Here is a 14,715-nt window from a genome sequence, read left to right as displayed (position 1 = left end):
CCTGTCCAACCTCATCAATACTCAACACTTTGACCTACGAAGGCCGGGATTAAGCCATTGCAAGAAATGTAGAGAGAATGTTGGCTACATCTGATTATTTCTCTTTTGGCACTGGAATCAGTTTCCTCTTGCCCTTTCGTGTCCTCTCGTATGACTTTGAATAGCCCCCCATCAAGAATAGTCTGTGATTTTTTTTTTCCCAGACAAAACCTCAGTTATCATCTGTTACACACACCAACAAAAAAAACTGGTTTTAAAAAATAAACTTGAGAACAATCAGTTTAATTTCAGTAGTTTTATTGAAAAATGCCTCTTTTGTTTCAGAAATAAATAGAAAATTTACGCTGTGAAATTCACAATCTGCAGTTACAAATATGAAGCAACATTTCTATATCCATAGGCTTGCAAAGATTCCAACTACATTCTAGTTCCCGAAAACACTATATTCTGGTAAAAGTTCCATACTAAATATACATCACAGACATGCTTTCCCATCATCTTTTGTAACAATTCTGTTGACAACCAGCACATTTACATTTAAAGTCTTAAAATCTTAACGTAAAAATTACCTTTAAGTAGTGTTAAGTACTGTGTCTGGTATGAATCTAAGCAGTATCCCTTTTCAAAGTATTTTGCACTTTTTTTTTCATGTAACCAGCTGATACACTTGTAAGATAAAAATAAAATATTCCTATAAGCTGATAAGTTAAAAATACAGGTACACAATATAATAATTGGAAGGTATTGATGAGCTTGTCTGGTTAATTTTCATTATCGTTTAAACAGCATCTGGAGTGCGAACCGAACGTTGGGTAAAGGTTCGGAGTAACCATTGTGGATGTGGGCATAATGAGAGGGGTGGTGGCGGGGGGGCAACTGAAATCGGGGACAGAGACAGTCTGTGGTGTGAATAACGTCTTTTATAATTTGTTTTTAATACATTTTGGGGAGGTTTCGTTCAATTTCAATGGAATTAATATGAACTGAGAGATGCAGTTAAAAATCCAATCTATGCAGGCTAAGAATAGCAGAGACGTTGCAATGTTAAGCGTGAAGAGGATGGGTGGAAAGTGAAAGCTATGAATGCAAAAAAGGGTATTTATTTGCTACATTCCTGTGTCTCAGGCAGGAAAGGGAGGGCGAGTTTGATCTCTGTGATTACACCCTACGAGAGAGCTTACCATTCTTTCAAACAATGCAAATTTGAGGGATGTTGAGGGATTCTAGTCCCTCGTGTTGGATGATTGTAAACATGAGGAACTCTCTCCGATTTTTCAGATATCGCTGTTGCTAATAGCATCGTTTCAGTGATGCAAAGGCAGGAGGAATCCACTTATTATGAGATAAAAGTTATGTCCGATTCAAATCCAAACTGGGCGCTTTAAAAAAATTCAAACTCTCTTGCAAATTGTTCAAAATTACACCATAAAAGCGTCTGCAGATGAGAACATGGCAATAAAGCAGAGACAACCTGATCCGAAGCCTCTTCAGGCCCTCCCCCGTTTATGGGAACTCTGATGGACATTCCTCATGATTGCACTCGGCTAAATCCAGGCGTCTCAATTTGGTCGACCTCTTTATCCTCTTCCCTTTCTATCGGAACAACATGGGTTTCTGGACGGTGGGGTGGTTGAACGTATCGTCCTGGTTGGAAATATGCGTCTCATATATCAAACACTATAATTACAGCCTACCTGTCCTCATGTGTAGATGTGTACACAACATGCTGAACGCAAAATCTTACAGTACATAAATCCGTACAATAGATACGATTTTCATTCGCCTGGACCGTAAGTCTTTGGCACAAATGATACAAATTTCAAACAGTTACTCAGGAACGATAGAATTACTTTTAAAATTGTCAGTAAGCTGCGTTAAAACATCTTTTTCTTACAGTAATAAAGGAATTTTTGGAAACAAAATCCAGCCGTAATTAAAGGTAAACCACACCAATGAAATGTTTGTCCTGGTGGGATGGCTTAAGTCACGCCATCTAATATTAATAAACGGATACTTAGCAAAAGTCTCGAAAGTCTTGCTCGAGGTGTACGCCCGAGCATTATCAATACTAATCTCAAATGCTGCCAAGATGTACGTCCAAGCAGGTCCAAATGCTGCTAGAAACATGCATTCTCATAACGCGAAGGCACTTTGGAATAGGGAGAGTGGAAGGGCAGACAGAAATGCAAGATGGTTGTGAAAAAGATGGAGAAAAAAAATAGACCATTGCTAACAGCTGAGGTGCAAATTCACAAATCCTATGCCATCAGGAGGGATTGGAGCATAGATCAGAGGTAAAAACAGACACCCAGATGGGTAAGGTTGCCTGGTAGAAGAGCAGGAACGAACACATTCAGAATCTGAACTTGTGGTACCATTCCTCGATTATCACAAACTGTGAACTGGGCACCAGTAAAACTCTTTGTCTGTTGATCTTATGAGTGGCATCTACGAGTATACAAACATTTTTTCCAGCGAAATCCAAATATTTTAAGTATATGTGGATGTTCATGAAGTTAGCTTGGCCTCACTCCCACTGCCCTCCACACTCTTTTGCCCCCAGTTTTATAACCCACACAGAAAGACTTTGACGTGAAATTTGCCTTGGTCAATAGCAAAAAAAAAATGGCATTAGTTTATTAGCAAATCAGTAGTTTATTTTATATCTCCAATTTTCTTTTCCACTGGGTGAGAAATTACCCAGTCTGCAGGGTCGCCAATTTGGCATCATTGACTGCCAAAGATAAGTTTCGCACCTCTATAGGCTTCCATGATATTTTTGTTAATATAATTTTCTCAGTAATTTGCATTTTTTTAAGGATGATGTACTTTAATACAAAGGACGGTTACTTTCTAAAAGCAAATGGCAAATAGCAGGCCTGAATATAGAAGCCAATTTAATAGGTGTTACAGCTGGTGTGGGTCGTGATTCTGTTCGAACCATTGAAATGCCACAATTTGTTATTTACAGAAACAATACGACAAAATAATTTTGAACATTCCAAGCTAAAAATTATGGGGTTTTTTTGTTTTTTTTTTGGAAAATGATACCACCTCCGTAGGATTAGCTGTAAGTTTAGGCCTTGTTCATGCGTGAGATTCTTTTTTTTTGCTTCACGATGAAACAGTCTTAAAAGGGCAGGCATCTCTGACGTCTGTTTCAGATATAGAAACTGCAAACGCTCATAAATTAGTAGGTGTGTTTTTTTTTCCTCTCCTTATGAAGAACTGATGGTCAACAGAGTTCGTTAAATCAACTCCTGGAGAATTTTCCAAAAAGGCTCATTTCTTATTAAGGTCGGGAACAAATATTTCAGAAACAGGACTTTTCGGTTTTGTTTTGTAAGCATCATGGGAATCTAGTAAAATTTATCCGGAACCTGAAATAGGTTAAGAATGATGTTAGTTTTGGGAAAAATAATTATATCGATATATATCCAGGTCTACCCCGCTTTACGAAAGTAGAACGTTCCTATGAAATCTTCCTTAAGCCGAAATATGGCGTAAAGCAAAGACCACTATTGAAGGCAGTTTTTGTAAAAGCAAAAACCCATTCAAATTTCTTTCGGACAGCGAACACGGGTTTCTTTGTAAAAGCAAATTTGCGTAGAGCGGGGTATACCTGGATAGTTTCCTCTTCTATTTTTGCAGTGGCGAATAAACAAGCTATTTCTAAATTCTTTTAATTATTCCGAACAAAAAAAATGAAACACATATCACATCACAACATTTAGACCATTAAGATATCTGTCAGGACAGTCCATTTCCTTTGTGCCCTAGTTGGAGTAAATTCCAGTCGGCCTTTTATCTCTGCTCATTGGGCTGTTTCAAAAGCTCAGTCGAACTATAGCTTTGAGAAAATTAAAGTCCTTTTTATTTGACATTTGTTACCTACACTGCAAGATCTTATTGTTGATGTTAGACATTCATTTGAAAAATTGCCAATGGTTAGATTTTAGCATCTGTTTTTAGCAAAGTTTAAAAAAAATCAATCTGTCCTCAAGATCTGGTTATTTTTCTCATTGTTAAAGACTTTTTTGACAATTGGATTTCGCAATTTTTGTTGAATTAGACTGCGAGTTATTCTTTGCAGTAATTTATTATTTTTGAAACTGTGGGGACAATACAATTTAATGTCGGTTTGGGGATTTATCAGTCAAAGGGGTAATAATATCATAAAGGTTTTGTTCTCACACTGGATGTGACTTTCTTTGTTAATTAGTTTGAGTGCAACTCCAATAATTTGACCTAGAAGATTACAGTTTTGTCCAGTGAAGGGCATAATTTACCAGGGAAGAGAACGTCCTTAACACATGAAATGAGGGAGATTGAATCCACAGACTAAAATGAAATGAATTTGCTTTCCACTCAGAAGGAATTCTGAAATGTCTATTCCAGAGAATACACATTTGACTCAACTGCGATTCGCAGAGAACTCAAAAGTTTTGGTAAGATTACTTGAACTTGAGATTCTCGTGGTGCTCGTGGAGAAGCTATCCTCACTGTGACTGGGCACTCTGCTCTGAAACTGGATTCTGCACTTCCTAACGGAAAGACCCACAGTCTGTCCGTGTCAGCTACAGAACATCGGGCACAATCACGTTAAGGGCCGTTGGCCCAGCCCACTCTTGTTCACGCTACTGACCCACGACGGCGTCGCCAGATCCAGCTCCCACAGCTTCATCAAGTTTACAGATGACTCAACAGTCATCGGCCTCCTCAGCAACAACGATGAGTTGCTCTACAGAGAAGGGGTGGGAAATCACGCAAAACAGTGCGAGAGGAACAACCTGAGCCTCAACGTGGACAAGACAAACGAGATGATTGTGAACTTCAGGAGGACCAGGGCCGACCATCCTCTACTGCACATTAATAGCTCAGTGGTAGAAGAGTAGAGAGCACCTGGCTCCTTGGAGTCCACTGAAGAAGTGACCTATTGTGGACACACATCTCTTCACTGGTCAGGAAGGCACAGCAACAACTGCACTTCCTGAGAAGACTGAAGCAGGCAAGGCGACCGGCCACCATTATGTAAACTTTCAACTGAGCTCTTTCGAGAGGGTCCTGGCCGGCTGCTTCGCAGTGTGATACAATTGCTGTAGAGCATCAGGTCAGAGGTCAATGCACAGGACCATAAGAGTGACAGAGAAGAACTCTCCCCCCCATCCCCCCATCAACATGATCTACTGCGATCATTGCTTAAAGAGGGCTCTCAAAATCAGTGAAGACCCTGATCACATTGAACACACGATCTGTCAGCGACTCTTGTCGAGAAAGAGATACAGGAGTCTCAGAGCCAGAACCACCAGACTGAGGAACAGTTTCTTCCCACAGGCAGTGAGAATGCTGAATGACTGATGAACTGCTCACACAGACCCTCCATGACTCAACTATTTATTTAACAATAATATTTATTTCAATATTTGCCTATAAGTACTGTGCAAATGCATTGTTTGTAGGTATATGTGTGTTACGTCTGCATGTGTATTTGCAGTGTGTTGCACTGAGGACCAGAGAACTCTGTTTCATCGGGTTGTACTTGTGCAGTCAGATGATAAATGCACTTGACCTTGCAATGATCTTATTGAATGGAGGACTGGGTCAAAGGAATAAGGAACCTCCTGCTGATCCCCTTATATTTTAAGTTTTGAGACCAATATATTGGATTAATCAGTGATTAAAATGGAGATATCATCCTGAAAAAGAAAAAGGCCTACAATTTTGGAAAGAGGAGAAAACTTGCATACACAGAACTGCCATGGGAGAAGCTTTATATTCATAGATTTTGGGGTGGGTGAAACTTTGACCTCATGGGGCTGATGGGGTTGAGAAGTCTCAGGTTTAATGGTGATGGGAAAGTGGTGATAGTGGGGGAAGGGAAGTTGGTGGTGAATGGATCAGTGCCTACAATCTGAATCATTGCTTTAGAAAAAGGAAAAATTATTTCAAGTGAAACATTTTGCAGCTTCTTGTATGGACCACAAGGGCTTTGAACAAGCTGAACAAGGAATTCACAACCCATCTTCAAAATGGGGTATTTCTACAAGCTTGCCAGCTTGTCATGTTCCCGTCCCAGCTACTACTGCTGAACTGTAGAACTGAATTCTCTCTCTCTCTCTCTCTCTCTCTCTCTCTCTCTCTCTCTCTCACTCTCTCAGAGAAAAACACATGACCCTCTTAGAACGCCAACTGGACAAGATCTAATCTTCTGAGTCCATTCATCTGTTGCTTTCCAAAACATGTCCAATTAACACCTACTTGTGAAGTCCTTATAGGCACTCTTCAAAGTTTTTGCAAAGGCACCCGGAGCCTGGACTGTCTGGCTTGAGCAGAGCTGTGCCTTTTTAATGGGATCTGTTTTGTAGTGTTTGCATGTGACCTACACTAAAAACACCTGCCACGATTTATCGCCTTTAAAAGCTTATCTATATGCAAAATAAAATATAATTCGTCACACCCTGATCATTGGAATTTGGGTGATAGAGAAGGTTTTTATTCAAGCATTAAATATTGTGAATGCACTTGATTGGGTTCCCGCTGAGAGGACATGGTTGATATTTGGAATGAGCTGGCAGAATTGGTGGTGGAAGCTACTGCATTTAAGAGATATTTAGAAAAGCACTTAAATTGTTGAGACACAGAAGATGAATCCTACTGTGGGCAGGTGAGATTAACGTAGATGACTAAACATTTGTCATTGACTAGGTCAGCGTCAGGGCCTCTTTTACGCCATATGTCTCTACAACTCAATAACTCCATGAGGGGGTATTTAGAATTAGGGAGAATAGTTCCAGAAAAAATTTGGTATCCCAAATTGGGCGAAGGCTGATTTCAATGGCCCAAGAAAGGCCATGGCAAAAGTAGATTGGGAGCAGATACTTGCGGATGAAACAAAGTCTGAAACAGAGGAGATTTTAAAAGGGCATTAGCAAAAGTTCAAGTAGAAAAAAAGAATGTCCGTCATAGGGAAAGACGAAATGGTGATGATACCATTTGAAATCAGCTTGTGAACTAAATGATTTGTCTTAAGTTTTAATTTTAAAAAGCTTTAGACACACAGCACGGTAACAGGCCATTTCGACCCATGAACCCGTCCCGCCCAATCACACCCAATTGACCTACTCCCCCCGGTATGGTTTTTGAAGGGTGGGAGGAAACTGGAGCCCCGGGGGGGAAGCCCACGCAGACATGGGGAGAACATACAAACTCCTTACAGACAGCGCGGGATCAGAACCCCAGTTTTGTAACAGCGTGGTGCTAACTGCAACCCCAACCATGTCGCTCCCTGCGGTTTGTATCTGATCTGGCCATTTCTAATGAAGTAACATTAACCTGCGTGGCTAACGCTGGTTTTTCTCTCTCTCCACAGATGCTGCCTGAACAGCGAAGTATACACAACATTCTAGATTTCCACCATATGCAGTGTTTTGTGCCTTCCAGCACAGTTTCTCGCCTTTACAGAATTCACATTAATCTCCTGTTTACATCCCTTCTGGAGAGATGAGCTGCAATTTGAAAGCCTTCATCTCTTTCTCTCAGTTGACACCATATCATTAATGTTGTCGAATCTCGCTTTGCTCAGCACTCTGCCAATGTCATGTCCCATGTCTTCTTGATGCCTCCACCTTCATTTAAAACCTGTTTGATTTCTAAATTTTTCAAAATCTGATGAAATTTTAACCTGAGGGGCTAACGCTGTTTCTCATTCCACAAATGGCACATCATCTGCTAACTATTTCCAATATATTCTTGATTTAATCATTTTGGTGGAGATCTTTTTCTAGTTCCCATGGATATTTCATGGGATCCTGATTTGGTTTTTCCCATTAGAATTAGTAACTTTCCTGCTCTGACCTTTCTGACCTGCTCTCCCCATGTTGGTTTTTCTATCTCTTTAAAAAAAATTAGACATACAGCATAGTAACAGGTCCTTTTAGGCCTTGCCACCCAATTAAACTACAACCCCCAGTAAATGGGAGGAATACAGAGACCTCCCCCTTCCCCCAGAGAAAACCCACCCAGACATGGGGAGCACTTACAAACTCCTTAGAGACCACCTGGGATTCCAACCCCAATACTCCAGGCTAATTCTTATAGAAACATATAAAATTCTTAAGGGATTAAATAGACTAGACGCAGGTAGGTTGTTTCCGATGCTGGGAAAAACCAGAACCAGGGGTCATAGTCTAAGGATAAGGGGGAAGGTTTTTAGGACTGATATGAGGAAAAATTTCTTCTCTCAGAGAGTGGTAGATCTGTGGAATTCTTTGCCACAGGAAGTAGTTGCAGCTGGTTCCTTGTCAAGATTCAAGAGTAGGATAGATTTGGCCCTTGTGGCTAAGGGGATCAAGGGGTATGGGGAGAAGGCTGGAACTGGGTACTGATTAACCATGATCATACTGAATGGCGGTGTAGGCTTGAAGGGCCAAATGACCTAAGCCTATACCTATTTTCTATGTACAGATCGCTGGCACTGTAATGGCGTTGCACTAACCGCTATGCCAATCGTGCCATCCATCCCATTCTCTATACTTCACAGTTCCTATATAACTGATATCCAATGTTATCCCACAAAGTGACACCTTCCACAACTTCAAACCATGATCACTGCTCAAGTACGGAACAACAGATTTGATGATTTGATCATGGACTTTCCTGCAGGAGTACGGGAGCTCAGAAAATGGCAGGCACAAGACATTGGCCGGAACTATGAAAATGAGCAATAAACAATTTTCCTTGGTTTCTTGCAGCAGTGCCTGGAAGATTAATACTTGAAAATTGGGATTCCAACTTCAAAATGAGAGAGGAGTTATTTAGCGCATCAGGCCAATACCGACCCCTTTGGAGAGCTATTCAGAAAGGCATCCTTGAACCTGTAATCCCAAGCAAAGTTCTTTGTCCAATCTTTTGTTCTTACAAGGCAGTAGTGAGACCTCCCTTGAAGATTGTGAGCAGTTCTGAGTTCCTCATTGAAAAAAGGATGTGCTGGCATTGGAGAGTGTTCAGAGGAGATTCACAAGGATGATTCCGGCATTGAAAGGGTTATCACATGAGGAGCGTTTGATAGCTTTTCGCTTGTGCACATTAGAATTTAGGAGAATGAGGGGGATCGCACTGAAACATTTTGAATGCAGTAAGGCTTGTACAGAGTAGATGTAGAAAGGTTGTTTCCCACGGTGGGAGAGTCTAGGACAAGAGGGCACAACTTCATGATTGAAGGGAGTCCACTTAGAACAGAGATGCGGAGGTATTTCTTCAGCCAGAGGGCAGTAAATCTGTGGAATTTGTTGGAGGGCGGTGTATTTAAGGCAAAAATTGATAGGTTCTTGATTAGCCAGGGCATCAAAGGTTATGGGCGGAGTGGGGAAATGGATCAGCTCATGATTAAATGGTGGGGCAGACTCGATGGGCTGAATGCCCTATTTCTGCTCCGATATCTTATGGTCTTACATAAATCTCCAGAGAATCATCTTCTCTGCAGGCCAAATCTTTGGGTAAGATTCAAAACGGTGGTAAGAGGTTCTTGATTAGTGAGGGTGTCAAAAGTTGTGGGGAGAAGGCCAGTGAATGGGGTTGAAAAGAAAATAACATCAGCCATGATTCGAATGGCTGAGCAGACTTGATGAGCCGAATGGCTTAATTCTGCTCCTATCTCTTCTGGACACGGGGTTCACCTCATTCTTGGCTCTCAGCAAACGTGGGTGGCAGGTATTTTTTGATACACCATGTAGAATCTGCACGTGCTGTGGATATGAACCACTGGCTGGATTGTTTGCATTCTTTCTGTGAACTCTCTGCTCTTTAACTCATGAGACAAGATGTTGGAGCAAGACCACGATCCAAGCATTTTGTCAGGAGGAGATGACTCCTTATAATTTGCTTTCCCTATTCAATTTTTGAAAAAATTTAGACATACAGCATGGCAACAGATCATTTCAGCCCACAAACCCATGCTGCCCAATTGCGCCCAATTGACCTACAACCCCAAGTACATTTTGAACGATGGGATGAAACCAGAGCCCCCAGGGAAAACCCACAAAGACACGTGGAGAACGTACAAACTCTTTACAGCTGGGGTGGGATCCGAACCCCGGTCCCGATCGCTGGTGCTGTAACGGTGACGTGCTGACCATTGCATTAACCATGTTGTGGTTAGAATGAAGAAGCTGGGGTCATCCCCCTTTTGGATTAGAAAGGGTTACGATGATATTTGATGGAGCTACCCGTGACGCCCTTGAATGAGGAGTCGTTGGAAAATTGATGTTGCCCACGAGGGCACTAGCAGGACGGTTTTGATCCATCGACCTCTGGGTTATGGGCCAGTCATCTTTTCCCAAAAGGATCCTTTCTGAAGTCACCCATGAAGATCAGTTGGACTTTCTTACTTGCACAGAAATCAGATTTTTGATTCAAGGTCTAAAGGAAAATTTCTCCTCATTTCCATCTGTACACTCCAAGTCAAGTTTATTGACATCCAATTGTACAAGTACAACCCGAGAAAACAGCATTCTCCGGTCCTCGGTGCAAAACATGCAGACACACAACCAGACATAACACACGTGTAGACAAATAACATATTTGCAGGACAAGTCTTATAATCAATAAATAAATATTGTTTTGTACAATTGAGAGCCTCAGATGGTCAGTGTGTGCAGTTCTTTGGTTGTTCAGCGTTCTCACAGCCCGTGGGAAGAACCTGTTCCTCAGCCTGGTGGTGCCGGCTCAGATCCTCCTTCATCTCGTTCCCAATGGGAGCAGCTGAAAGATGCTGTTTACAGGGTAGAAGGGGTCCTCAATGATTTTGCGCACCCACTTCAGACAACGATCCCAGTAGATCATGTCGAGATGTGGGAGGAGGTTGGAGGGGGGGGAGAGTCCATGATCCTCTCTGCCATTCTTATGGTCCTGTGGATTGACCTCTGACCTATTTCACTGCTGCAACCATACCACATTCAGCCGGCCGGGCACTCTTGGTAGAGTTCCTATAGAAGGTTGACATGATGGTGGCTGGTCGCCTTGCCCGTTTCAGTCTTCTCAGGAAGTGCAGTCACTATTGCGCCTTCCTGACAAGTGAGGAGCTGTTGAGGGTCCACACTAGGTCACCCTCCAGCATTGGGGCTTATCACTAATATGTTGGTTCCATGTTAGAATGAGCCACAACTTGTCCAATTGGGAGGTGTTGAGATGTTGGATAAATCTATCATAGATGGACATCCCCCAGTACATCCTCACAGGAAGATGGCATTTCTCTTTCAGTTTACCCTTGCAGAAAAAGTGCCTTGCTCTTTGACATGAGTACAGGGTTAATGGTCAGTTACTTAGGAGTGTAGATGAACAGAGGGTCCTTGGGGTCCAAATCTACATCCTTTAATGTCATCGCGCAGGTTGATAGGATAGCTAAGAATGCCTATGAGATGTGGGGTTTCATTAATAGGTGGGTTGAGTTCAGGAGTAGAGAGGTCATGTTGCAAATCTACAAATCTCTGGTGAGACTACAATTTTGTGTTCATTTCTGATCACCTCATTACAGAAAGGAAGTGGAAGCTACGGAGAGGGTACAGAGGAGATTTACCAGGATGTTACCTGGATTGGGAAATAAATCTTATGAGGTAAGGTTAGCAGAGCTGGGATATTTTTCTTTGGAGCATAGCAAGATGAGAGGAGACTTAATAAAGGCCTACAAGATTATAAGACGCATAGTGGACAGCTAGCGCTATCCACTTGTAAATTTTGTCAACCTTCTACACTATCCACAACACCTGCAACCATTTTGTATCATCTGCAAACATAGCGACCCATCCTATCATTCATTTGTTTATTTATAAAAATAACAAAGACCAGGGGTCCCAGAACAGACCCTTGAGGAACTTCACTAATTACAGGCCTCCAGACAGAATGTGTTCCATTTTCCACTGCCCTCTGCTATCTGCAGGCAAGCCAATTCTGAATCTACACTGCTCATGTTCCATGCTTCCCATACTTTCAGAATGAGTCTACCATGGGGAACCTTGTCAAATGCCTTTGTAAAATCCATCTACACCATATCTACTGCCCTACCGTAATATGTTTTTCAGAAGGCCAATGTCCTTCCTGTAGTGCATTTCCACCGTAATGGGGACCAAAGGATTCCTTGTAACTCGAGGCTGGTTGTAAGTTGGGAAACAGGACCTCGGGTTGTCGTGGGGAACAGGGAGGACCTCGTTCTGCCGTGGGAAGCAGAGATTTCGGGCTACTGGTGGGGAACAGGGAGCGTGGACTTCGGGCTGCTGCCGGTAGTAGGGACCACTGTATACAGTATCTTTAATACAAAATATGGACGTAGAGTAGTTTTAATAAAGAATTTTTAAAATTTGGGTCATATGTGCAGGTGGACAAAACCCGCGTAGGTTGGAAGCTGAGGACTACCTGTGTATAGAAACATTTGGATTGCTAGAAGGTCTGCTGATTCAGTATAACATAACCATATAACAATTACAATATGGAAACAGGCCATCTCGGCCCCTCTAGCCCACCTACCTGCTCCCTCTCCATAACCCGCCAGTTCCCTCACATCCATGCACTCATCCGACCTCTTAAATGACAGGATTGACCCTGTTGCAGCCACCTCTTCTGGAAGGTCATTCCACTCAGCCACCACACTCTGAGTGAAGAAGCTCCTTCTTAACTTACTTCTAAAGTTTATCCCCCTAACTCTTAGCTTATGACCCCTCATTCCAATCTCTCCTACCCTCAAGAGGAAGAGTCTATTCACATCTACTCTATCTATCCCCCTCATCATTTTAAATACCTTTATCAAATCCCTCCTCAACCATCTACACTCCAATGAATAAAGACCCAGTCTACTCAATCTTTCTCCATATTCTAGACACTGCACCATCTCTACCTTATTGATATCTTTCCTATAACTAGGAGACCAGAACTGCACACAATATTCCAAATTTGGCTTCACCAATGCCTTGAACAGTCTCAACATCGCCTCCCAGCTCCTATATTCTATGCTTTGATTTATAAAGGCCAGCATAGCAAAAGCCTTCTTTACCACTCTATCTACATGAGATTTCACTTTCAAAGAACGATGAACCATTATTCAAAGATCCCTCTGTTCCTCTGCATTCCTCAATCCCCTCCCATTCACTGCATACGTCCTATTTTGGTTATTGTTCCCAAAATGAAGTACCTCACACTTATTTACATTAAACTCCATCTGCCACCTTTCAGCCCACTCTTCTAAGCCGTCCAAATCCTTCCGCAGTCCCTGAAAACCATCCTCACTATCCACAACTCCCCCTATTTTCGTATCGTCCACATATTTACTCACCCAATTTACCACTCCATCATCCAAATCATTAATGCAAATGACGAACAACAAGGGACCCAATACCGAATCCTGAGGCACATCGCTCGTCACTGCCCTCCATCCTGATAGATAGTTATCCAACATGACTCTCTGTGTCTATCTTCTAGCCACCACTGAACCCATCTGACTATCTCAACATTAATCCCTCATGCATGAACCTTCCATAAGGACTATTTCATTCTTGCTGGAAATTTCAATAGATGCTGCGAGGATATTGTAATTACCAATATTTAAGATGTGAACCAAGGGTGAGGAGGGATAGGAGCTACTGAAGATCAGAACCTAGACACAGGTTAATGCAAGGTAAGTGATTAAAGTTCATGGAAGGATCTTTGACAAAAGTTGGTGTGAGGAAGGGGACCAGGAGAGATGTCTGACATGAAAAATCTTAATAGGAGTTTTACTGGTGCTTAATCTATGGCTAAATGATAGGTTAGCAATTAGATCAGTACTCAGGAGCAATGTGTTGGGCTTCATGTATCAGAACTACCCAGGGCTGGGGGAAGTGCAGTCAATGGAATGGGGTGCGGAAAGCATTGGTGGATTTGTGTTTCATCCTGGGTGATCAGGAATCAGTATAGCGAAGGATGAAAGCCAAAGAGCCTGGAAGGAAATAGGAACCGTTGGGGATGGGGGGGAGGGGGGTTGTGTCAATGTTCTGTGGGGTCAGGAGGGAGTGAGGTGCCGTTGGAGATCCAATGAAAGAACGAGAACCCATGCAGGGCCCTCAATCCAGCAGAGAGTTATTAAAGTGAGACACAGAAGTCTGCAGACGCTGGGATTGAAACGCTGGAGAAATTCAGCCAGTCACTCAGAGCCCATAAAACAAACTAAAGATATATTGCCAACATTTTGAGCCTGAGATTCAAGGAATATCCAGGATGAGCCAGAAGCAAGAAATCTCAGAATTCGGATAGTGCCGACTGAGGGAAGGAATCCAGAACAACACAAGGTGTTCATTGGATATGATGGGGGGGGAGGGAGGGGAAGAATTCTTCAAGTCTGTGCGAAAGGAGGTAGGGAAGGGAGAGGCAGAGCAGGGGGAAAGTGACAGAGGAAGAATTTGGGAGCAGGGAAGCCAAAGGTCAATATTAATGCCATCTGGTTGGAGGATGCCCAGGCAGACGATGAGGTGTTTTTCCTCGAATTTGCAGGTTATCTCAGACCGCCAATGCATCGGACCATGGAGAGACATGTCGGCAAGGGAATGGGCCAGGGAATCAAAATGGGCGGGTAAGGTCTGCTAGTATATTGGTGTATTTTTCCAGTGAGTCATTACAACCTGATTGCCTCAGGAAATACACTTTGATAGTTTCTTTCAGTTCCTTGGTCCAGTATTGCACTGAGTGCTCCAGAAG

The 14,715-nt window shown here is 42.4% G+C and overlaps 1 protein-coding gene across 2 annotated transcripts in view; it reads right to left on the bottom strand.

The window, feature by feature from the left end:
* Nucleotides 1–280: 280 nt before the first annotated feature.
* col12a1a (collagen, type XII, alpha 1a) overlaps nucleotides 281–14,715 on the bottom strand; it is a 363,032-nt gene continuing 348,597 nt past the window's right edge. The window contains exon 65 of one of the 2 annotated variants that reach the window (XM_069930690.1): nucleotides 281–1,644. In XM_069930690.1, coding sequence (XP_069786791.1) covers nucleotides 1,529–1,644 — 116 coding nt within the window. In that variant the 3' untranslated portion in view covers nucleotides 281–1,528. Of the gene's footprint in view, nucleotides 3,381–14,715 lie in introns of both variants that reach the window. The other variant, XM_069930692.1, reaches the window with a different exon arrangement.

The sequence above is a fragment of the Narcine bancroftii genome, chromosome 4 (assembly GCF_036971445.1).
Source record: "Narcine bancroftii isolate sNarBan1 chromosome 4, sNarBan1.hap1, whole genome shotgun sequence".
Classification (NCBI taxonomy): domain Eukaryota; kingdom Metazoa; phylum Chordata; class Chondrichthyes; order Torpediniformes; family Narcinidae; genus Narcine; species Narcine bancroftii.
This window is presented reverse-complemented; position numbering and strand designations above follow the sequence as displayed.